The sequence below is a fragment of the Chiloscyllium punctatum genome, chromosome 39 (genome assembly GCF_047496795.1).
Source record: "Chiloscyllium punctatum isolate Juve2018m chromosome 39, sChiPun1.3, whole genome shotgun sequence".
NCBI classification, from domain to species: domain Eukaryota; kingdom Metazoa; phylum Chordata; class Chondrichthyes; order Orectolobiformes; family Hemiscylliidae; genus Chiloscyllium; species Chiloscyllium punctatum.
This window is the reverse complement of record NC_092777.1, coordinates 25,144,306-25,169,253: the sequence shown is the minus strand read 5'-3', so window position 1 is coordinate 25,169,253 and position 24,948 is coordinate 25,144,306. Positions and strand designations below refer to the sequence as shown.

The window sequence follows — 24,948 nt, the reverse complement described above, 5'->3', positions numbered from 1 at the left end:
ATCTCAGCACCACCCTCATGATCTGTCCTACCTGCCTATCTTCCTTCCCACCTATCTGCTCCACCTTCCTCTCTGACCTATCATCTTCATCCCCACCCCATTCACCCATTGTACTCTTTGCTCCCTTCTGCCACCCTCCTCTCTGATCTATCACCTCCGTCCCCACCCTCATTCACCTATTGTACTCTCTGCTACTTTCTCCACACCCCACCCCCCGCCTATTTTTCTCTCCACTCTGTAGGCACCCTGCCTTTATTCCTGATGAAGGGCTTTTGCCTGAAACGTTGATTTTCCTGCTCCTTGGATGTTGCCTGAACTGCTGCGCTTTTCCAGCATCATTCTAATCTAGAATCTGATTTCCAGCATCTGCAGTCCTTATTTTTACCTACTCAAAACATTAATTCTGTTTCTTTGTCCATAGATACTGCCAGATGTGCTGAGTTTCTCCAGCACTGTATTTTTATTTTGTATATACAATATTGTTCATGATTTGGAGATGCCGGTGTTGGACTGGGGTGTACAAAGTTAAAAATCACACAACACCAGGTTATAGTCTAACAGGTTTAATTGGAAGCACTAGCTTTCGGACCGTTGTGTGATTTTGAACAATATTGTTCAGTGATCATTCATCTTGAATTAATCATTAAACTTTTTTTTATCATTTGCAGGAACATTATAGAAAGGAGTGAGATTTCTGCAGCAAAGCGTAACAGCCAGAAAATCCATTGAGGGCTTTTGAAAGAATGTTTTGAGAGTGCAGCATCTCCAATGAAGTGACATCTTTGAAGGCCACTGGAGGGATGCTCCAGTGACTGCAGGCGCTGCCTTTAAAGAGAGCGATTGCAGCGGCGATCCTTTGGAATGTCCTGGCGGCTCGGCGTTCGGCTTGCGGTGCTGGATGAGTAGCTGGCGCCGGAAGTGAGTGAGTGAGTGAGCGAGCGAGCGGTTGGACGGCTCGGCCCGGACCGGACAGAGAGTGGCTGAGGCTGAGGCGGCTGGCGATGGACTTGCTGCCGGCCAACCCGCACGGGAACGGCCTGCTGTACGCCGGCTTCAACCAGGACCATGGTGAGTAACCGCCCGGGCTCGCAGCCACGGCGGCGGGGGTTGTTGATGACTGGGGGCCCGGGACGGCCGCCGCTGTGAATCTCAGGCCCCGAGGCTGGGGAATGGGGTTGGGGGGGGGGTGGATGGAGCGGTTGACCCGGCCTCCCCTGCCCTCCCGCTCTTTGCCCTGGACTCCGAGCATCGAGGTCTGACTGCGGCCTTTTGTTTTTCGACTTCCAGGGTGGGCGGTTAAAATGTCATCCATGTTGACGCTGGGAAATAAACAAGCTCCACGTGTTTTTAAATACGATTAGCGATCTCTCTCTCTCTCTCTCTCTCGGTACGGCTGATTGTTCCAATCCGTCCCTTAAGGGAGTTCGGTTTTAAAATGGGCAGATCAAAAGGCAAATGAAGAGGGGTTTGCGGCTGGGCGCAAGACCAAAGTACACTCTTAGGGGCAGGAAATCCAACAGACAATCTGTCAGTGTTTTTGCTCAGTTTTGAAAAACTAGCAATTCCTTCTGTAACTGAAAGGTGTCAGAAAGAGGGGTTGACCTGGGCATAGTTGGCTGCTGGGCACAGAGCATTTGCAGACAGGCTATGGTGGGTGCGTGCGTGGAGGTGGCATAGCATAACAGGTCTCCTGACAGGAGTGGGTATAAGTGGGTTTTAACACCTGCCCCAGCACAGGGTGCAGGCTTTCTGGGTGTTATCGTCTCCGCTCCCCATGAATGTGAGGTTTATGTTCCTGTGTAAACTGTTTGTGCTAATCAGACCGTACAGCCTCCTGATGATCTGCTGGTTCCTGTTACCTTAGAGGTGGGGCATCCTGAGAAGGCTGACATACGAGGAAATGTTGCAAATGATGTTTATGCTCTAAATTAATAGCTGACAATGCTGTTTTTTTTAAAAAAATGTTATTCTAGAGAGATATTCCAAAATTGCAGCAACTAAAGTTGACTTTCATTGCAAATAAGCGATCTGTAAAGACCTCAAATTCCTGTTAAATATGTTTTGATTCTTCCCTGCTAGTGTGTAATAGCTTGGATTATAGAATTCCAAATAGAGGTTTATAATATTAGTACTATAAATAAATATTTTCTTTGGAATTGGAAAAATAGTTGTAGGAGTTTGTTTACACTAAGGTAGTAACACAGTATTTGCTACATTCGCTAGGTATTACTTGGAATATTCATGCATGTGAACTGCCAAAAACACAAATGTAGTCTTTGTCTAGTAACTGCGAGCTACTTTAATTTGCATTTCTACTCTTGTGCCTTTAACAATGCTTCCTATGTGGGACTAGCCAGTCATAAATTCTGCCTGATAATCAATCACAAAGATATATGCTAGAAATTTGGTGGTGGTGGGTGCTTTTAACTCTGTGGTAGTGTCTCTCTGTTTGACCCAGGAGGGCTGGGTTAAGACCTACCTGCTCCAGAGGTATCAAATAGCATGAGTGGGTTGAATTGAAAATATCTAATCACTTATTCTAGACTCTGAGGACTCTTGTGATGTAGTGCACAAGTTGATTTTTAAAAAAAAAAATTCATCTGGTAGATTGCTTGTGACAAAGTGATAGTGTCCCTACCTTTTTGAGCTTGGAAGCCTGGGCTCAAGGCTCACCAGAACTGTGTCATAACTTTTCTGAGAGCCAATACAATTAAATGTTATGTAGCTACTTTTTAATCTATTTTAACAAGCATTCCTTGATTTCAGTTGAGTTTTACTTAATACTGTGAAAATTGATTTATCACCATAATAAGTATTTTTAATATGGCTACTCAGTCTTCCACTTGATCAATCTTGAACTCACCCCTCTGAATATCTCCTTTTGAGTGCCACTTTTCATAAGACCCGATCTCTGTGAAGCACGTGGGGTGTTTTTCATATTAAAGATGCTACATGGATGCAAGTCCCTTTTATGTGGAAAGGTGACTTCTCTGAAAGTACTTCATTGACTGCAGAGCTTTGGGGCATCCTGAGGTTGTCAAAGACCCTAATAAAAGCCACTGTTACTGAGTCTTTTTCTGACTTGCCTTTTGATTAGGATGCAGATTTACTATTCGGACTGTTCAACTCTTTCTAAGGACTGCTTAGGTTCACCTTCTAATTGCAAATATCCATGTCCTATTCATATCTTGGAAAAGAAATAGGATTGCATAAATTCAAATTGATCATTCTGTATTACACTAACAAGAGTGTTCTTGATATGATGAACGTTGGTGAAATTTTAATTTATCTTCAAAATGGCATTTGGATTTTGCTTGCATTATTAATGCTCTCTTGACCATCATTTGAAAAGCTTGACTACCTGATCTAGTTTTTTTTTAAACGGCTTTGCCTTTTTTCATAATTGTTTGGTAAAGAGGTGAATATTTCCTTTTGGGATGCTGTTGTCAATTGCTTAAATATTTTATTGTTCAGACTGCTGTACATGATTTTGCTAGGCTTCAGCAATTACCCAAATAGGAAATACAGTCCTAGTGGGTTCCTATTCCAGATGTCACATATTAAGTGACTTGTGCACCAAACAAATTGCCTATGGGTTTGTTTCTAAATAACAGCAGTTCAAAAATATCAAATGTTGCAGCCACAATTAATAATTCAGCAATATCATTCTGATAATGTTTGGATTGTGATAATTGATTCACGTTTTTCTTCTGTATCTTTACTCGTGTATTTCTAGGCACACCTATGTTCTTAGTATTGTTGATTTCATTGCCAGTGCAAAAAGTGACTCCTGTTGTTGCAGGGAGTGTCTCTCCATGGGTAGTTGACAGCTATTGTTTTAAACTACAGTAGTCACAGACTACTGTTTTGTTTTTTTTTGCTCCAAACTTGAATCCAGTACCAATATAAACCAAAGCTACTTTTTCCCGTTTGATAATTAATCTAACCATTATTTACTTCCATTGGTGATAGGAAATATCTTGAATTTATGAAAGTCTTGGTCCATGATAGTAGTGTATCCTTGATATGTGCAATTATTTAAACATAAAGATTCTGATAAATCTGACTTATGCAAAAGTTGTGCTAGACCTGTATGAGTTGGGCCATTCTCCAATGGGTTTGCCTTAACACACTTTTTAAAAAAAAAAGTTACCTGATATTGAGTCTGCGAATTATACTTCGTGATTTCTGGTTCTGCTCTTATTCTGTCTCTGTCTTCCCTGCTTAGATGGCAGTAATGATCCATGGCGTCTAGCAGCAGTCTAATTAAAGCCTCCCTTCTCCGTCTGTATTTAAATAAATACTAAATGTTTGCTGATTGGTGCATTACTTTCCACAGTTGTCTGTGGAATTGCAGCATCAAACTAAGGGAAAGCTTATATTATTGTCCATTTGTAAAAAGATCACAGATTAATTCCATCATTCAGTTATCTGCTTAAATTCCTGAAATGATTTCATCTGCACCATTTGACTTCAAATGTTCTTGTTTCAGTGCAGAAAGTTGGTCATTTACGTTTTCAAATGTTTGACTCATTTTTTGCACGTTTGTACAATAAATTAGCATTGAATGTCTTAGTTTTTAAGACCATTTAAACTCTTGAAATGGGCTTTAAACTCAACATGGATGGTAAGAAGCAAGGCGAGGCGGGAATGTAAATTGAATTTAATTGCATGAAATAACCATTGAATACTCAAAGGAAATAAATCTACCTAAAACTTACAACAATTGTCCCAAAGCCAAGACACTCTTCAGGTGTATTGATGCATGTAATCTACTACAAAACTTGACAAATTCCATTTTGTTTTTGAAAATGAGCACCATCTTAGTAACCTTAACGGGGTACATCCCAAGGAAACCAAAGTTTGGGGAAATTAAAATTCTAATCCCGTAACTAGCACTGTAAAAGGAATGTGAGTGTGGAAATATAGAAGGACACCCATCAAATAGAATCTTTTGAACTGCTTTTCTAATAAGCAACAGTATTCAGCCTCTGGAGAAGTTTCTTCCCCTACACTGGTTGCTTGTGTTAATTTGTCAGAGGTGGCAGATTGGTAACTTGAGTATTAAGTGAATCGCAAGAACTTTCAATGTCTGGAAAATGCCAGGTACACTTGGCCAGTGACTTCTGCAAAAATTATTAGTAATTACAATAATGCAAATGTCAAAAAAAATACTCTGCATTGTATGTTGTTTGAGTTTTTTCAGGAATGGGTATGTTTATATTTTAAAATATAGTGCATAACTCTATTTGTGAATTTTCTACAGCATGCATGGTTTTTCAGAATTATACGATATTATTGTCAATGGAAGAATGAAAGGTGCATTGGCTAGTTACTGTGTCAAGTTTAATTCTCTGTTATGGTCACTGTGATCTATTTTGACTTGTCTTTCCTCCAGATCGTGTGTGAATTTGCCATGGGAGCATTGGGCAATCACTATAATTTAAAGTGTTAGTCACATAATAACTATTCCAGCAAATTCCACGCCAACAACCTTCCAGACTATCGACTCATAAAATTTATGATTTTGTTTTTGTCCTCCTATGCTGCTTGCCTGCTTATCTCAATATTGGGTTAAAACTGACATGGTTTGTTTTAGTATCTTGCAAAACATCAATGTTATTTCATTTCAATTCATTGTAGGGCTAATTTGGACCATGATTGAATTGATCTTGCAAGAACGACAAATAGCTGGAGGATAATATAGAGGAAATTGATGAGAGATGTATAAGGTTTAAATTAATAAGACCTTTTGCGGATCAAGTCTGACGCCAGGTTACGTAAACTTGGCTTGTATTCTCTTAGTGATCATTCCAGTGGCTGCCCTGGCCAGCTTCTCACCTTGCAACTTCTGTAAACCTGAGCTTATCCAAAACTCTGCCTGTAATCTAACTCGAGCCAAGTGCTGTTCATCCATCAACCATTTGTATGTTGACTCACATTTCCTCCTGTTCTAACAACAGTTTGATTTGTAACATTCTCATCTTTGTTTTGGGTGCCTTGCAGTTCCCGATCCCTGGACTTTGCTCCAGCCCTACAACACTCCCAAATCTCTGTCAACTCTTTTAATATATTGTTTTTACTTTTGTCATCCTGATTTTTTACCAATGCCTAGTGGGAAACGATATAGTTGCCTGCTTGGACCAGATGCTCTGAAATTTCTTCTCTCAACCTTCCTCCTTATGGTCTCTGCTTAAAATCTACTTTTGACTGTTCTGATTTCTTATGTGGATCATTATGGAATAGATTTTAAAGCTCTTGTGGAAAGCCCTAACCTTTTGCAACTTTACTGCTGCTTTATAAATCCAGTTAGTTCAATGATTTTGAGGTATTTGAAATGGTTAAACATGAATACATGAAAAATATTTCCTCTGGTTTTGAAATCTTGAACGTGGAAATCAAGTTGTTAAGACCAGAGCTGACCCATTCAGCAGTGAAATCAAGAAATATGCTTGACAGCCTGGGTTGTGGAAATCTGAAACCCTTATGGAACAATTCTAAGATATCTATGAAACTATATCAAACATGACAAATTAAAATCTTTCCAAGGCGCGCACCTTTTACCCATGTCCCATCATTCAGTATGATGGGGAAACTGGCAGTTGTTGCCTGAATGAATGGTGGAAGAACACCCCATTATATTTAAAACTCGACTTGTCTTTATTTCCTGGTGCACTTGCATGCTTACTTTCAGCAACTGATGTACAAAACACCAGTCTTGTTGAACATACTATTCTCTCAATTTAGATTTAATTCAAATAATAATTTCCATTCCTATTTTTTATAACAAAGTAGATAATATCCCATTTATCCATACTACACTGCATCTGCCATGCATTTGTGCACTCACTCAGACAGTCCAAATCACTTTGCATCCTCCTCGCAACTCACCCTACTACCCAGCTTTGTGCCATCTGCAAATTGGCGATATTACATTTAGTTCCCTCATCTAAATTATTTAACATATATTATGAATAGCTGGGGTCCTAGCACTGATCATTGTGATACCCCACTCCTCAATGCCTGCTAGTCAGAAAAAGACCCGCTTATTTCCACTATTTTCTTTCTGCTAACCAATTTTCTATCCATCTCAATATGCTACACTCAATCTCATGTGCTTTAATTTTACACATTAATCTGTTGTGTGGGACTTTGGACCTTCTGAAGGCTTTTGACAAATAAACCACATCCACTGGCTCCCTCATCAGCTCTACTAGTTAAATATTTGAAGAATTCCAATAGATTTGTCAAGAATAATTTCCCTCCTTTTAAATCCATGTTAACTGTGTTGATTCTACCATTTTTTTCCCCCCCTAAGTGTTCTGCTATAAAATCCTTAAAATGGACTCTAGCATATTTATGACTACTGACATCTGATTCACTGGGCTGTACTTCCTCTTCAAGATTTACAAGGATGTTGCTAGGGTTGGAGGATCTGAGATACAGGGAGAGGCTGAACAGGCTGGGGCATCGGAGGCTGAGGGGTGACCTTTATAGAGGTTTTAAAAAATTGAGGGGCATGGATAGGATAAATAGAGAGAGTCTTTTCCCTGGGGTCGGGGAGTCCAGAACTAGAGGGCATAGGTTTAGGGTGAGAGGGGAAAGATATAAGAGACCTAAGGGGCAACTCTTTCACGCAGAGGGTGGTAAGTGTCTGGAATGAGCTGCCAAAGGATGTGGTGGAGGCTGGTAACACTTGAGGCATTTGGATGGGTATATGAATAGGAAGAGTTTGGAGGGATACGGGCTGGGTGCTGACAGGTGGGACTAGATTGGGTTGGGGTATCTGGCCGGCATGGACGGGTTGGACCGAAGGGTCTGTTTTCATGCTGCACATCTCTATGACCTCCCTTTTTTAAATAGCGAGGTTACGTTAGCTACCCTTCAGTCTGTAAGAACTGTTCGTGTCTAAAGGATCATGGAAGATGACCACTGATGCATCCACTGTTTCTCTGCCTTCTTCCTTAAGTACTCTCTGTTATGTAGATTATCAGGGCCTGGGGATTATTCAGCCTTCAATTTCTTCAGCACTCTTTATTTCTTTACTAATACGGATTTGCTTCTGTTCCTCCTTCTCTCTATACCATGTGTTGTACATTATTTCTGGTACGTTACCCGTATCTTCCTTTGTGAAGACAGAGCAAAGAATGAATTTAGTTCATTAGCCACTTCTTTGTTCCCCATTATAAGTTCTCCCATTTTTGACTAAGGATTTTTCACCAATCTTTTTACTCAATGAGAAAGCGATGATCACCTTATTGGGATTGTATTATAGACCCCCTAATAGTCAGCATGAAATTGAGAAACAAATTTGGAAGGAGATCTGTTATCTGTAAGAATAATAGGTTGGTTATGCTAGGGGATTTTAACTTTCCAAACATAGACTGGGACTGCCATAGTGTTAAGGGTTTGGATGGAGAGGAGTTTAAGCACGTACAAGAAAATTTTGAGTCAGTATGTGGATGTACTGATGAGGGAGTGTGCAAAACTTGACCTACCATTGGGAAATAAGGCAAGGCAGGTGACTGAGGTGTCAGTGGGGGAGCACTTTGGGGCCAGCGACCATAATTGTATTCGTTTTAAAATTAGTGATGGAAAAGGATAGACCAAGTCTAACAGTTGAAGTGCTAAATTGGAGGAAGGCTAATTTTTGATGGTATTACGCAAGAACTTTCAAAAGCTGATTGGGGGCAGATGTTTGCAGGTAAAGGGATAGCTGAAAAATGGGAAGCCTTCAGAAATAAGATAACGAGAGTGCAGACACAGTATATTCCTGTTAGGGTGAAAGAAAAGGCTGATAAGTGTAGGGGATGCTGGATGACTAGAGAAATTGAAGTATTGGTCAAGAAAAAGAAGAAAGCATATGTTAGGTATAGACTGGAGAGATTGAATGAATGCTTGGAGTATAAGGCAGTAGGAGTATAACTTAAGAGGGAAATCAGGAGGGCAAAAAGGGGACATGAAATAGCTTGGCAAATAGGGTTAAGGAGATTCCATTAAGGATAAAAGGTTAAGTAGGGAGAGAATAAGGCACCTATAATACAATCCCAATAAGGTGGCATTTGTGTGAAGCCGCAGGAGATGGGGGAAATACTAAACAAGTATTTTGCATCAGAGTTTACTGTGGAGGAGGACATGGAAGATATAGAATGTGGGGGAAATAGATGGTGACATCTTGAAAAATGTCCATATTATAGAGGAGGAAGTTCTGGATGTCTTAATGCATAAAAGTGGATAAATCCCCAAGACCTGATCAGGTGTATCCGAGAACTCTGTGGGAAGCTAGGGAAGTGATTGCTGGGTCCCCTGCTGAGATATTTGTATCATCGATAGTCACAGGTGAGGTGCTGGAAGACTGGAGGTTGGCTAAAGTGGTGCCACTGTTTAAGGAAGGTGGTAAGGAAAAGTCAGGGAACTATTGACTGGTAAGCCTGATGTCAGTGATGGGCAAGTTGTTGAAGGAATCCTGAAAGACAGGATTTACACTTGGAAAGGCAAGGATTGAGTAGGGATTGTCAATATGGCTTTGTGCATGTCTCACAAGCTTGATTAAGTTTTTTTTGAAGAAGGAACAAAGAGGATTGATGAGGCCAGAGCAGTAGATGTGATCTATTTGGACTTCAGTAAGGCGTTCGACAAGGTTCCCCATGGGAGACTAATTAGCAAGGATAGATCTCATGGAATACAAGGAGAACTAGCCATTTGGATACAGAACTGGCTCAAAGGTAGTGGTGGAGGGTTGTTTTTCAGACTGGAGACCTGTGACCAGTGGAGTGCCACAAGGATCAGTGCTGGGTCCAGTACTTTTTGTCATTTCTAAAAATGATTTGGATATGAACATAGGTATAGTTAGTAAGTTTGCAGATGACACCAAAACTGGAGGTGTAGTGGACAGTGAAGAAGGTTACCTCCGATTACCACGGGATCTTGATCAGATGGGTCAATGGGCTGAGGAGTGGCAGATGGAGTTTAATTCAGATAAATGCGAGGTGCTGCATTTTGGGAAAGCAAATCTTACCAGGACTTGGGCACTTAATGGTAAGGTCCTCGAGAGTGTTGCTGAACAAAGAGACCTTGAAGTGCAGGTTCATAGCTCCTTGAAAGTGGAGTCGCAGGTAGATAGGATAGTGAAGAAGGCGTTTGGTATGCTTTCCTTTATTGGTCAGAGCATTGAGTGAAGGAGTTGGGAGTTCATGTTGCGGCTGTACAGGACATTGGTTAAGCCACTGTTGGAATATTGCATGCAATTCTGGTCTCCTTCCTTTGATGAAATGATGTGAGACTTGAAAGGGTTCAGAAAAGGTTGACAAGGATGTTGCCAGGATTGGAGGATTTGAGCTTTTAGAGAGATGTTGAATAGGCTGGGGCTGTTTTTCCCAGAGCGTCAGAGGCTGAGGGGTGCATATGTGGAATGAGCTGCCAGAAGAATTGTTGGAGGCTGGGACAATTGCAACATTTAAAGGGCATTTGGATTGGTACATGAGTAGAAAACGTTTAGAGGGATATGTGCCAAGTGGTGGCAAATGGGACTAGATTAGGTTGGGATATCTGGTTGACATGGACGCGTTGGACTGAAGGGTTTGTCTCCATGTTGTACCTCTCTATGACTCTCCACATACCTATCGACATTTTTACAGTATTTCTTTCTTACACTCTCACTACTTTCTTTATTGAAAAAAGAACATTAAGATTTTTTACAAAATTACAAAAGTTGTACAAACAAGTATAAACACCAATATAAAATTATTAAAAAAACAAAAAAGAGAGAAAAACCCAACTAACTACTAATCTATCCTGCAAACAACCAAAACATAAAAGAATATCATACATTGCTAGCAATAAACAATGAAATAATTAAATAACATGCTCAAAATAGATTTACATAAAGTCATAATAAAACCTGTGTTTATACAGGATTCCTCCTCCCGGGGGTCCCTGAACTAACCAGAACCAATAGATAAAAGCCCTGGACAGTATGCCTGAGATATGTCGATGTAGTTCAAAAAGGGCTGCTATCTTTTTGGTGCACCATATTTGTGAGGAAGTCAAGGGGGATATATTCCATGGCCCATCGGCCATAGCACTCTCCTTTCCCTATCAGATTTGTAGGGATTGATTATCAGTGTGGTCTTCTTTTGCATATAATCTCGTATTTGGAAATACTGAAAATGGTCCCTGTTAGGCAGTCCAAACTTCTGGTTTAACTGTTCAAAGGACATCGTAACGTCCCCACCAAATAGGTCTCCCATGCAGGAGATACCTCTGGACTTCCAAGTTTTAAATGTTGCATCTGTCAGCCCTGGCTGGAATCCCGGTACTCCCACTATAGGGGTATAAAGGGGAGGTTTTTTACAGGTTACCCTCATCTTGTCGCATTATCCTCCAAGCTTTAATTGTATTTAATACAATAGGGTTTTTACAGTAGTCCATAATCGCTCTCATCTTGACCATAAATAAAAGATTGAAGGGGCATTTTGGTTGGGAGGTCTCAATATCTAACCAGATTGATTGTGGGTCACGAGAGCCAATCAGCTACATAAGATAATAAGGAGCTCAATTGATACCTCCTAAAATCTGGAAAGTCCAGTCCTCCCCTTGCTTGTGGGAGCTGCAGCTTTTCTTGTTCGATAAGGGGCTGTTAATGATTCCAAAGAAAGGAGCCGAGCCAGCCATAAAGCTCACGTAGCGCCTGTCTCGGCAGCATCGGGGGAGCATTCTGATAGGATGTAGAAGACGAGGTAGAATATTCATCTTGACTCGGGCTACTCTGCCTGACTCGGATATTGGGAGGTCTCCCCAGCGTTGAAGGTCCTGTCTGATTTTCTCTATTAAGTGCACGAAATTAGCTTTATACAGCTGACCAAATACTGGGGTGATAAAAATATCTAGGTACAGAAAACTTTTAGTGACCACCGAAAGGGGAAGCAAGATCTGTCCAGTAAATTGGATACACTGGCAAGATCGCCCAACGGCATGACCTCAGATTTCACAAAATTTGATTTTATAGCCTGACAACGTACCAAATAAATTGATCACTTGGATTAGATGGGGCACGGATATCGAAGGATCGCTTAAGAGGAGGAGGACATCATCCGTATATAGTGTTTTTATGTTTGCTCGATCCAACCCTTGGAGCTGTTATGTTAGGGTCAGTTTATATAGCTTCCGTCAGTGGTTCCATCACTAGCGTGAATAATAATGTGAAAGAGGACATCCCTAACGACAGCCCCTGCCAACACTAAAGCTATCCTAACGTAAGCCATTGGTGATCATTGCTGCTTTGGGATCATTATATAATACTGAAACCCATTAAGTAAATAACTCTTCGGCATTGAACCTTTCCAGTGTATAAAAAAGATGTGGCCATTCTACCCGATCAAATGCCTTCTCTGCATCTAAGGAGACAGCTAAGCCCGGTATTGTTCCCTGTTGACAGGTTTGTATCATATTTAAGACCCTTCTAATATTATTAGTTGACCTGCGGCCTTTTATAAACCCTGTCTGGTCCTCTTTTATGATGTATGGAAAGACCCTCTCCAATCTTAATGCTAACATTTTTAGAAAGTATTTTGAAATCCGCATTTAATAAGGATATGGGTCTATATGATGAGCAATCTTCTGGGGCCTTTCCCTTTTTAAGAATGAGAGATGTTTGCTTCTCTCAATTAAGGTGGGAGGCAGCCCTGACTATGCGAATAATTATACATATTTATGAGTGGCCTGGCCAGTTACCCTATAAATTCTTTATAGAACTCAGCCTGGAATCCGTCTGGTCCAGGTGCTTTGCTACTCTGAAGCTGCCTAACAGTGTCCTGTACTTCCTGGGTTATCAGGGGGACATTCCAGATCGGCACCTGCTCAGAGGTTAAGCCTGGAAGGGCCAAATTTTTAAAGAAGGATTGCATCTTCTCAGTTCTATCCTCACAGTCCTGCGATTTATGCAGTTCAAAATAGAACTTTCTAAAGGCTGTATTGATCTCTTTATGATCATTAGTCAGGGTACCAGCACTTTCTCTAATGGACGTAATGGCTTGAGAGCCATTTTCTTTCTTGTAAGGTATGCTAGGTATCTGCCAGACTTATCACCATATTCCTATGATCTCTGCTTTGTGAATAACATTTCCCTCTTTGCTGTTTGGCTAAGTGCGGTATTCAAGGCTGCCCTAAGGGCTGTGATCCTTTGTAGCTTAGTAATGGAAGGCCTGTTAAGATATGCTGTCTCAGCTGCCTTCAAGCGAACTTTGAGCAGGCTCTGTTGTTCTTCCTTTTGTGTTTTCCGGGTCGCAGAATATGAGATGACCAAACCTCGCGCATACGCCTTAGTGGTCTCCCACATCGACAGGTTACTGGCCATACCTGAATTAATTTCCCGGAAGGTTTTTGAATGCCTGCAAAAAGTACTTCATAAATTTGCTGTCCTTCAATAAGTAGGGATCCACACGCCAATGTTGGGGGCCTATCCCATCATCCCTTGTCTTGACTTCCATAAATACTGCGGCATGATCAGAAATAGCCCTGTTGTAGCTTTAAGTGTTCTTTCACTTGTCACTTCTCTCAAGAGGGTTGGAATATAAAAGCACCGTTGTGCGACTGAGACTTTATAAAGCTCTGGTTAGGCCCCATTTGGAGTACTGTGTCCAGTTTTGGTCCCCACACCTCAAGAAGGACATACTGGCACTGGAGCGTGTCCAGCGGAGATTCTCACAGATGATCCCTGGAATGGTAGGTCTAACATATGAGGATCCTGGGGTTGTATTTATTGGAATTTAGAAGATTAAGGGGAGATCTAATAAAAACTTACAAGATAATACATGGCTTGGAGAGGGTGGACGCTAGGAAATTGTTTCCGTTAGGCAAGGAGACTAGGACCCGTGGACACAGACTTTGAATTAGAGGGGGTAAATTCAGAACAGAAATGCAGAGACATTTCTTCAGCCAGAGAGTAGTGGGCCTGTGGAATTCATTGCCACGGAGTGCAGTGGAGGCTGGGACGCTAAATATCTTCAGGGCAGAGATTGATAAATTCTTGATGTCACAAGGAATTAAGGGCTACGGGGAGAATGCGGGTAAGTGGAGTTGAAATGCCCATCAGCCATGATTGAATGGCGGAGTGGACTCGATGGGCCGAATAGATATTTAAGGGTCTCAGACGCTTCTTCGCTTCATCAAATGCCCTCCTCTTGTGGACCATAGCTGGTGAGAAGTCCTGAAATAACATTATTCTGGAAGCCTCGTGCATCATGGCCTGGGGGTCATTCCCTAGGACTCTGGAGGTTTCCAGGCGCAGGTGTTTTTCTTTGTAGCATTGGAGTCTGATTAGAACCGGGCGGGGGTTGCTGCTCTGATCCGGGCCTGCGTATAGCAACCCGGTGTACCCACTTCACCTGCACCTGGCCCGGTCCTGACTCCGAGTTTAATAATTGTGAGACCATCGCTCCAAAAAGTCTGTAAGCTGGCCTTCCTCTTCCCGTTTGGGAAAAGCCAGCAACCGAATATTTTTCCAATGGCCCCAAATATCGAGGTCGTCGATGCACCCCTCCAGGGTTTGGATTTGCTGCTTGAGAGCCCGGACCTGGCCCACGGACGACTCGGCATCTGTCCCTGAGGCTGCGGTCCTTTGCTCCGCCCCTCCGTGCTGTTCAAGTTTTTTGATTTCTTGGTCATGCTTCTGCAGATTGACTCCCACCTGGACCGGGACACCTCAATAAAGGTGTCGATCTTCTCTCTCCGCAGGCAAGTCCCCCGAGATGGCCGCAGACATCTCTGCTGCTGTGGGAGGGGGTGGGCGAGGGGTGAACTGTTGTGAACTGCGGGAATTTTTTCTCTTTTTAGAAACAACACCAAACTATCCAAGTTTGATGTAAAATGACAGTTTTTGTCCAGCATAGTCAATCTTAAATGATTTAAAGAGTGAGGTGAAGCCAGGTGCCCCACTTTGTCCGAGTCTTAGGCAGAGCACACTACAGACTCAAACTTGTTGGGTCGCCTCCGTCGTGAATCTCCCCATTCTCCTTCTTAATCAATCCCTGGTCCTCCTTTGCTGACTTCTGAACTGTTCCCAATGCTCAGGCATATCTTATTTTCTTACCAATTTGTGTGCCTCTCTTTTTAGCATCTAATACTATCTCAAACTTCCCTCATAAGCTGTGGTTTGGCCATTTTTCTCATTGCACTCTTATCCCAGACAGGAATAAACAATTGCTCTTTGAATGTTTTGCCATTGTCTATCTGCTGATGTTTCTTTGAGTAACATTTCCCAATCCATCATAGCCAGCTCACCCCTCATACAACTGCTGAGCAATCGAGCCTTAATTGCACACGGTGGTGTCAATGTAATAATCTCTACATACTGCATATACCAATTTCCTGTTTTTTATTTAAAACATACAAACCTTTCACTCACTTTAACTTTCTTCCTTCTCCCAGTTGCACAGTGACAAAGTACATGCTCTTGAGCTATTGCATTGTTTGTTGCTCATCATAAGTGCTTTTATACATTTCTTCTAACACTAGCTCAGACAGATTCTGAGCACACATAGATATGGTTCCATATAGAACTCATCTTGTGTGAGGTGGTTCTAAGTTTTTGTTTCAATTGTAGGTTTACTTGAACTGCCTTAGTAAGTACAGGAAATATTCTGTGATTGCCAGCTGTAAAGTTAAATTAACATCCCTAGTATAAATAAATTAGTCAGCAAAATAATTAAGAAATAGTTGTGTGACAGATGCCATCTGGAGAAAGCAATGAACTGTGCACAATGTAATAACTGTTTTTGGAATTTGCTGTCTCATCAAGGAAGGTAATGGAAATACTTGGCACAGGCAAGCCCTTTCAACATTTAAGTTTTCCTTCAAATTTCTGTAAGTGAGTAATCCACAAAATTTTAAGCTCTAACCTTGTAGAAGATCTTGCTGTTTCCTTTGCAATTTTGAGTCTGAATGAGCAGCTAGCTATACTGGCAAATTTGGCTGTAAGCACTATGCAGCACTGGTTGGTGTATCCGTTGCTCCTGATGCAGCCTCCTCTACATTGGGGAGACTGGGTGCCTCCTAGCAGAGTGCTTTAGGAACATCTCCGGGACACCTGCACCAATCAACCACACCGCCCCGTGGCCCAACATTTCAACTCCCCCTCCCACTCTGCCGAGGACATGGAGGTCCTGTGCCTCCTTCACCGCCGCTCCCTCACCACCAGACGCCTGGAGGAAGAATGCCTCATCTTCTGTCTCTGAACACTTCAATCCCAGGGCATCAATGTGGACTTCAACAGTTTTGTCATTTTCCCCTTCCCCCACCTCACCCTAGTTCCAAACTTCCGGCTCAGCACTGTCCCCATGACTTGTCTGGACTTGTCCTACCTGCCTATCTCCTTTTCCACCTATCCACTCCACCCTCTCCTCCCTGACCTATCACCTTCATCCCCTCCCCCACTCACTCATTGTACTCTGCTACTTTCTCCCCACCCCCACCCTCCTCTAGCTTATCTCTCCACGCTTCAGGCTCACTGCCTTTATTCCTGATGAAGGGCTTTTGCCCGAAACGTCAATTTCGCTGCTCTTTGGATGCTGCTGTGCTCTTCCTGCACCACTAATCCAGAATCCAAGAGGATTAGGAAACAGTTGTTAATGGGCATCTTGTTATTAACATGGAAGCCTGCAGTGAGTTGAAGCAACAGGCTGCTAGCTCATGTTATAACAGAGATGCTTACTCATGAGAGTTGTGAAGAATAGCAATTTTTGAGAAACTAATGTGGGCATAAAGAAATAAAAATACATTGGCACTGCTTATCTCTTAACTCTTACAGATATAACCAAAGAAGGACATTGTTTAAATCTGCATTGAAATGATACCCATCAGTTTGTTTATGGGGTGTTACATAGTCATTTTTAGGGTGGTCCAGTGTCCATTCGAATTAACGTAAGTGCAGCACTGACTAGGTTTGTTGCAGCAAACAAGCGAGCAGCTTGTTTTAAGTGCAGACCTTAATCTAACTCTACTAATAGGCAACTGTTCTTGAGGATTGGATCTTGTTGCCAAGACCAGCAAGTCTGTTTGTGCTTTGCGTTGCAAACCGAACTGAAGAAGTGTCCTATCGGAATTGAAACATTAACTCTGTTTCTGTCTCCACAGGTGCTGCCAGACCTGCTGAGTTTCTCCTGTCATCTTCTGTGTTTGTTTCAGATTTGGAACATCTGCAGTATTTTTTGTTTTCACTTTTGTGCTGTGTGTTTATGGGCTGTCAATTGTAGTTAGGTAGAAACTCCAGGGTGTTGACCCACCATGAAGGATTGGCATTTACATCAATTTTAAGTTTACAGTGTTATGATTTTGGATAGAAACTTGAAGATGATGGTGTTCCTATACATTTGTCATTTTTTTTTCTTTTTCTGGGTGATGAGGTTGTGGATTTAGGAAGCACTCCAAAGAATCTAGTGAGTTGCTGAAAGAGTAAGATGCTTAATTAATTTGAAGTGTTGATCAACTGGGGAAACTTTTGAAATGTAGTGAATGTCCTGAATGAATATTAAAATTTCTAACGCCCAATGATGGCAACTCTTGCTTTCATTTACGCGAGTTGTTACATCTATATTCCCAATTAGTCTTGTCTGACTAATTTTGATGAACATTTTCATGGAGTACCTTGAGACATTTTGCTTTTTAGAAGGTATTGTGTAAATACACATTGTTAGTGATGGCTAATGACTCACTTATTGAGCACCATTAATTTTAGCGGTTTGAGGATCAGTGTTCCAAGCATGCTTATGCTATACTTGTTTTCCTGAATTGTAGTACCTGTAGTCATTTCCAAATGGCTTGGTGTGTTCTGAATAATTTACAGGACCAGAAGGAGGTCATTCAGCACCCCCACTCCTGTCCTCATCCACCATGTTCCCACCATAACCTTCAATATTGTTGCCTATCAAAATAATGTAGATTCTGGCAATCAGAAATACTCTGGTCAGACAGGGTGTGTGGAGAGAGAAACTGTTAATGTTTGAGCTCAACATAATTTTTCAGTTCTAACAAAGGTTAGAGCTTAAACAGTTTACATAACAGCATAAAGCCATTAAAAGGCAGAAAATAAGTTCTGCATAAGGTGTGTTTATAAAAAAAAAGGATGATTGCACAGGACAAGAGGGTGCAGTGATGGCATAAGTCAGGAAACACCCAGTAGGTCTGGGGGAGGCATAATTCCAGAAAAATGGAATTGGTGATAAAATGAAATTCTTGAATTTGTTGTTGTCCAGGAGGCTGTAAAATATCCAATGGAGCATTGAGGTGCTACTCCTCTAGGCTGTGTTATTCATCTTTTGAAGCAGCGTAAGAAGCAAAGGACAGAAATCAGTTTGAGAGAAGAGATGAGGATTAACATAATAACAGTTGCTCTGTTATTTTTACAAACTAAACGGAGATGTCCCACAAAGCTGTCCAGCAGTCTGTTTGGTTTCTTCACTGTGGAAACCAGCACACTCAGCAATGAATAGATTGCAACTAAATTGAAAGGTGTGCTGGTAAATAACTATTTCATGTGGAAGAAGCACTGAATCAGGCCTGAGTGTGTAAGAAAGAGGTGCATAATGGAACCTGAATGGACCAATCACACAGAATTTTCCACATGTCCCAGAAAAAGACATGTACAGTTTGTGACCCTTAAGGGCTTACATGGCAATACGGTTTTTTTTATTTGAAGACAATGAGTGGAATTGAAGGCAGTGTTAATTTAATGCAAGAACAAATTCAACCAAGTGGTGGTGAAGACAACCAGTTGAATCTTTGATAGAGGAAAAAATGAAAGCCCTCAAGACACTGTGGTGGAGGATGTCAGATTCTGTGTCCATAGTGAGATCAGTTTTGAGACTCTTCTGGACATTTACCAAAAGGGGAGTTTCTTTCAATCTGGCTAATCAACTTCTTTGATCATCCTAAACATCTCTTTTATGGTGTGTCTAATCTTTTTCTATTTTAAGAAATAGAAACATAATTGATGCAATATATCCTAGAATTTATCCCAGTTAATGCTGGAGGTAGCCGTTGGTTCAGTGATGGACCCGAAGGAGAAAAATCCCATGTATGACTTCAAGTCCTTCCTCTATCGATGTGAGAATGTGTATAAGATATAAGCAGGCAGCGAAAAGGTTAAGTTCCAAGTTTTGTGAAACCAGACGTTCAGCCGAGTATGACTTGAATCAGATAAGAATTTACCGATAACAATGGGGTGCTGGAGGCAAGGGCAATGGATTAACAAGATGGAAAAGCAGTCATTATGCACAGCCATTTAACAATATTGAAAGCATTCCGTATGCAAGGTCAGCTAACAATGGCAAAAGTATCCATTGTATGAATCCTGTTAAGAACATCCTTTTTGTATAACCGTATAAACAAGGACAAAATATACTTTTCAAAGTGACAGCATCGTCACACTGGTATGTGTGAATCCCCCAGGAATTATTTGTTCTGTTGATTAGATTTTGCCATGGAAGTAGTGCTCAAAATAGTAATTAGTTTGCGAGATGAAGTTCTAAATCAAATTAAAGCAAGAGGAAAAGTTAATCTCTATCAATTTTAAAAGTTATCTTTGAAACCTCATGAGTAGCATAATATGGCTGAGATTCGTTGACACCAATTCCGAAATGACTACTCCTCTAGAGTCTTAAAGATGTACAGCATGCATGTACAGATCCTCGGGTCCAACTTGTCCATGCCGATCAGATACCCAAACCTAATCTAGTCCCATTTGCCAGCACTTGGCCCATATCGTTCTAAACCCTTCCTGTTCATAAACCCATCTTTATAGGTGCCTTTTAAATGCTGTAATTGTACTAACCTCCACCACTTCCTTTAGCAGCTCATTCCATACACTCTCACCATCCTGTGTGAGAAAACATTGCACCTTGGGTCCCTTTTATGTCTTTTTTTCCCTGTCGCCATAAACCTATGACCTCCAGTTTTGGACTTTCCTACCCCAGGGAAAAGACCTTGTCTATTTATCCTATCTATGCTCCTCATGATTTTATAAACCTCTGAGCTCACCCCCTCAGTCCTGGATGCTCCAGGGAAAACAGCCCCAGCCTATTCAGTGTCTCCCTATTGAGCCAGCTTTCCAACCCTGGCAACTCCTTGTAAATCTTTTCTGAACTCTTTCAAGTTTAACAACATTCTTCCGATAGGTAGGAGCCCGAAATTGCATGCAGTATTCCAACGGTGGATTCTGGATTAGTGGTGCTGGAAGAGCACAGCAGTTCAGGCAGCATCCAAGTAGCTTCGAAATCAACATTTCGGGCAAAAGCCCTTCATATTCCAACAGTGGCCTAACCAATGTCCAGTACAGCCGCAACATGACCTTCCAACTCCGATACTCAGTGCTCTGACCAATAAAGGAAAGCATACCAAACACCGCCTTCACTATCCTATCTACCTGTGACTCCACTTTCAAGGAGCTATGAATCTGCACTCCAAGGTGTCTTTGTTCATCAGCATTCACCAGGACCTTACCATTAAAGAGTATAAGTCCTGCTCTGATTTGCTTTTCCAAAATGTAGCAGCTCGTCTTTATCTAAAATTAAACTGCATTGGCCACCCCTCAGCCCATTGGCCCATCTGATCAAAATCCAGTTGTATTCGGAGATAATGTTTGCTATTCATCTAATTCCAAGTTCTGAAAAGACACTGAAATCCTACTACTTGGAGGTAAAAGAAAACACCAGTGGTCTTGAATATTCCCACACTCTCAACTTTTTAAAAAAATGTTCTGTAGCAACTATTCAAAGACTAAATTTATTTCACTTGTGCATGACTGTGCAATCTTTAAACCTTCTTGTTAGATACTTCGTCAGCTGTCACGCAGTTAAAGTTTCTGTTTAGTGTCTTATGAGCATTGTAAAATTGACTAGATTTCCTGAAACAACAGTCATTTTTAGGTTCTAAGAAATCCTTGACCATTTTACTTCAAGTTTTGAGGTGAAAAATCTACTTAATACTATGATTTTAATTAAAACCAATCTTTTTTTTTAAAATGTCCTTTTCAGCATAAGGGGTTTCATGAATGTTCTCAGTGCTTTTTGTTTCTTGATTGCAGGTTGTTTTGCATGTGGAATGGAAAATGGATTCCGTGTCTATAACACTGATCCACTAAAGGAGAAGGAAAAACAAGGTGAGGCGTATCACCAGTCAGGTAATGCAGATTTGTGATTACTATTGCTTTTCCAAATTTTCCAACTGTTGAGTTTGAGATTATGATCTTTTATTTTTGACCCAAGTTGGAATCATATAGCACAGAAACAAACCTCTTTGGTCCAATCCATCTAGCCTAACCAGACATCCTCAGTCCCATTTGCTAGCATTTTGGCCCATATGCCCCTCAGCCCTTCCTATTCATTTGCCCATCCAGCTGCCTTTTTAAATGTTGTAATTCTGCATGCCAGCAGCTTGTTCAGTATATGTAGCATCCTCTGTGTGGAAAAAGGTGGCTCCTCAGGTCCTCCTCAAATCTGTTCCTTCTAGCTTTGCCCCCCCCCCCCGGCCACTCTAGGCAAAAAAAACTTGGCTAGTCACCCTATTCATGCCCCTCTTGTTTTTATAAACCTCAATAAAGTCACCCCACAGCCTCTGATACTCCAGAGGAAGAAAGCCTCAGTCTTTCCCTGTAAATCAAACCCTCTAATCCCTGAAACATTCTTGTTTATCTTTTCTGAATGCTTTCAAGTTTAACAACATCTTTCCTATAGAAGGGCAACCAGAATTGTACGTAGTATTCTAAGTGTGACATCCTCAATGTCCTGTACAATTGCAACATGACATCCAAACTCCAATATTCAGTGTTCTGACAAATGAAGAAAAGCTTACCAAACGTTGCCTTCATCACTCTGTCTGCCTGTGATTCAACTTTCAAGGAACTGTACACCTGAACCCAGAGGTGTCTTTGCTCGGCAACACACTCCAGGGCCCTACTATTAACTGCATAAGTCCTGCCCTGGTTTGCCTTGACAAAATGCAACACCTTGCATTTACCTGAGTTAAACTGTATCTGCCACTCCTCACGCCATTTGCTATCTGATCGTGTTCCAGTTGTACTTGGAGATAAGCTTCACTGTCCACTACACCACTTACTTTGTCATCTGCAAACTTACTAACCATACCTCCATAGTCCTATCCAAATCATTCATATAAAGGACTAATAATAATGGACCCAGCACTGATCCTTGTGGCACACTGCTGGTTTCACAGGTCTCCAGTCTGAAAAGCAACCCTCTACTACCACCACCCACTATCTCCTATCTTCAAGCCAATTTTATATTCAGTGGCTAGCTCTCCCAATCTAATCTTACTAACCCAGCCTACCATGTGGAACCTTGTTGAACGCTTCGTTAAAGTCCATGTAGACAATGACTACTGCTGTGCCTTCATCAATCTTTTTTGTCACCACTTCGAAAAACTCAATTAAGCTAGTGAGATTTCCATGCACAGAACCATGTTGACTATTGGTAATCAGTCCTTGTCTTTCCAAATGCTTGGAAGTCCTGTCCCTCAGAATTCCCTCCAACAACTTACCCACCACTGATGTTAGACTTACTGGTCTATAGTTCACTGGCTTTTCTTTGCAGCCTTTTTTAAGATAGTGGCACCATATTAGCCAATCTCCACTGTTCTGGCACCTCTCCTGTGGCTGTTGACACAGACACAGACACAATCTCTTCTCCAGCTTCCCACAAAATTCTGGGAAACACCTGATCAGGTCCTAGGGATTTTCTACCTTTTTTTTTGTGTTTGAAGACCTCCAGCACCACTACCTCAAATATGAGCTCTTTTTTTTTCCAAGACATCTGTAATTATTTCCCCAAGTTCCCTAGCTTCCATGTCTTTCTCTGCAGTAAATACTGATGTGAAATATTCATTTTTAGTATCTCATCCATCTTCTGTGGTTCCATGTTTATCTTTTAAGGGGCCCTATTCTGTCCCTAGTTACTCTTTTGCCCTTTAATGTACTTATAGAATCGCTTTGGATTCCTCTTTAACTCTCTATTTGCTAAAGCTAGCTGATGTCCCCTTATTGCCCTCCTGATTTCCTTATTAAGTATACTCCTACTGTCCTTATACTCCTCCCAGGGATTCACTTGATGCCAGCTGTCAATACCTGATATGTCTCCTTTTTCTTGACTAGAGCCTCAATTTCTCTAGTCAACCAGCATTCCCTATACCTACTAGCCTTGCCCTTCACACTAACTGGAACATATTGTCTCTGAACTTCTCTTATCTGATTTTTAAAAACTTCCACTTCCCATTCGTCCTTCTACCTCAGAAGAGCCTCTCCCAATCAACTTTTGAAAGTTTCTGTTTAATTAGATCAAAATTAGTTGCCTTCCAATTTAGAACAATAACCTTTTTTTGATCAGTTCTATCCTTTTCCATCATTATTTTAAAATCAACAGAACTTTGATCACTTGCCCCAAAGTGATCCTCTACTGATCTCCTCACTTACTTGCCCTGCCTTAATTCCCAACAGAAGGTAAAGTATTGCTCCTTCTCTGGTAGGTACATCCACACATTGAATAAGAGCGTTCTCTTGTACACACGTAACAAATTCCTCCCCATCTAAGCCCTTGTCATTATGACAATCCTAGTCTATGCCTGGAAAGTTTACATCCCCTACCATTACAACCCTATTATTCTTAGAGATGTGTGAAATCCTTACATATTTGCTTCTCAATTTCTTGTTGACTACTGAGGACCTACAATACAATCTGAAAAAAAGTAATCAGCCCTTTCTTATTTTTTAGTTCCAGCCATATAATTTTGCAATCTCCCAGGAATATCCTCCCTAAGTACAGCTGTAATGTTATCCCTAACCAAAAATGCCACACCCCCTTTCCTCCTTTCTGTCCTTCTTCTAACATCTGTACTGAAAAATGTGTTGCTGGAAAAGCGTGGCAGGCCAGGCAGCATCCAAGGAGCAGGAGAATCGATGAATGAAGAAGGGCTTATGCCCGAAACGTCGATTCTCCTCCTTGGCTGCCTGACCTGCTGCGCTTTTCCAGCAACACATTTTTCAGCTCTGATCTCCAGCATCTGCAATCCTCACCTTTCTCCTAGTTGATTATAACTTCTATACTCTGGAATATTAAGCTGCCAGTCCTGGCCATCCCTGAGCCATGTTTCTGTAGTAGCTATGATATCCCAGTCCCATGTTCCCAACATGCCCTAAGTTCATTCCCCCCCCCCCCCCCCCCCTACCTGTCAGGCCTCTTGCATTGAAGTAACTACAGTTTAATTTATCAGTCTTACCTTGTTCTCCCATCACCCTCCCCTTACTAGTTTAAAGCCTCTCAAGCAGCAGTAGCAAATCTTCTCCCAAGGATATTGGGGTGGAACCCATCCCTCTTATACAGGTCATTTCAACCCCTGAAGAGATCCCAGTGGTGCAAAAATGCAAATCTCTGCCCCATGCACCAGCTCCTCAAACACCCATTTGTCCACTTTATCCTCTTATTCCTACTCTGTCAAGCACGTGGCACTGGCAGTAGTCCAGATATTACTACCCTTGAGGACTTACTTATTTCAACCTCCTACTTAATTTCCTATATTCACCTTGCAGAACTTCATCCCTTTCCCTTCCTAGGTTGGTACCAACCTTGGTACCAACTTGCACAATGACATCCTGCTTGTCACTCTCTCTCTCTCTCCCCTTTCAGAATATTCTATACCCTTTCTGAGATATAATTGACCTTGGCACCAGGAAAACAGCAAACCATCCAGGTGTATTGCTGACAGTCTCAGGAATGTCTGTGCCCCACACTAGAGTCCCCTATTACAATTGGTCACTTGGAACGCGAATATCCCTCCTCACTATAGACCAGCCACTACCAGAAATCTGACTATTAGTGCTATATTCCCCTGAGAGGCCACCACCTGCAGCACCCCCCACCCCCCAGAAGTACCCAAAACACCATACCT

General features: G+C 41.6%; 1 protein-coding gene across 2 annotated transcripts in view; it reads left to right on the top strand.

Moving 5' to 3' along the window:
• The first annotated feature begins 913 nt into the window (after positions 1–913).
• The window catches only part of wdr45b (WD repeat domain 45B), a 53,357-nt gene continuing 29,322 nt past the window's right edge, over positions 914–24,948 (top strand). Inside the window, exons 1-2 of one of the 2 annotated variants that reach the window (XM_072558319.1) lie at positions 914–1,068; positions 21,077–21,151. In XM_072558319.1, the coding sequence (XP_072414420.1) occupies positions 1,002–1,068; positions 21,077–21,151 (142 nt within the window). In that variant the 5' untranslated portion in view covers positions 914–1,001. Of the gene's footprint in view, positions 1,069–21,076; positions 21,173–24,948 lie in introns of both variants that reach the window. The other variant, XM_072558318.1, reaches the window with a different exon arrangement.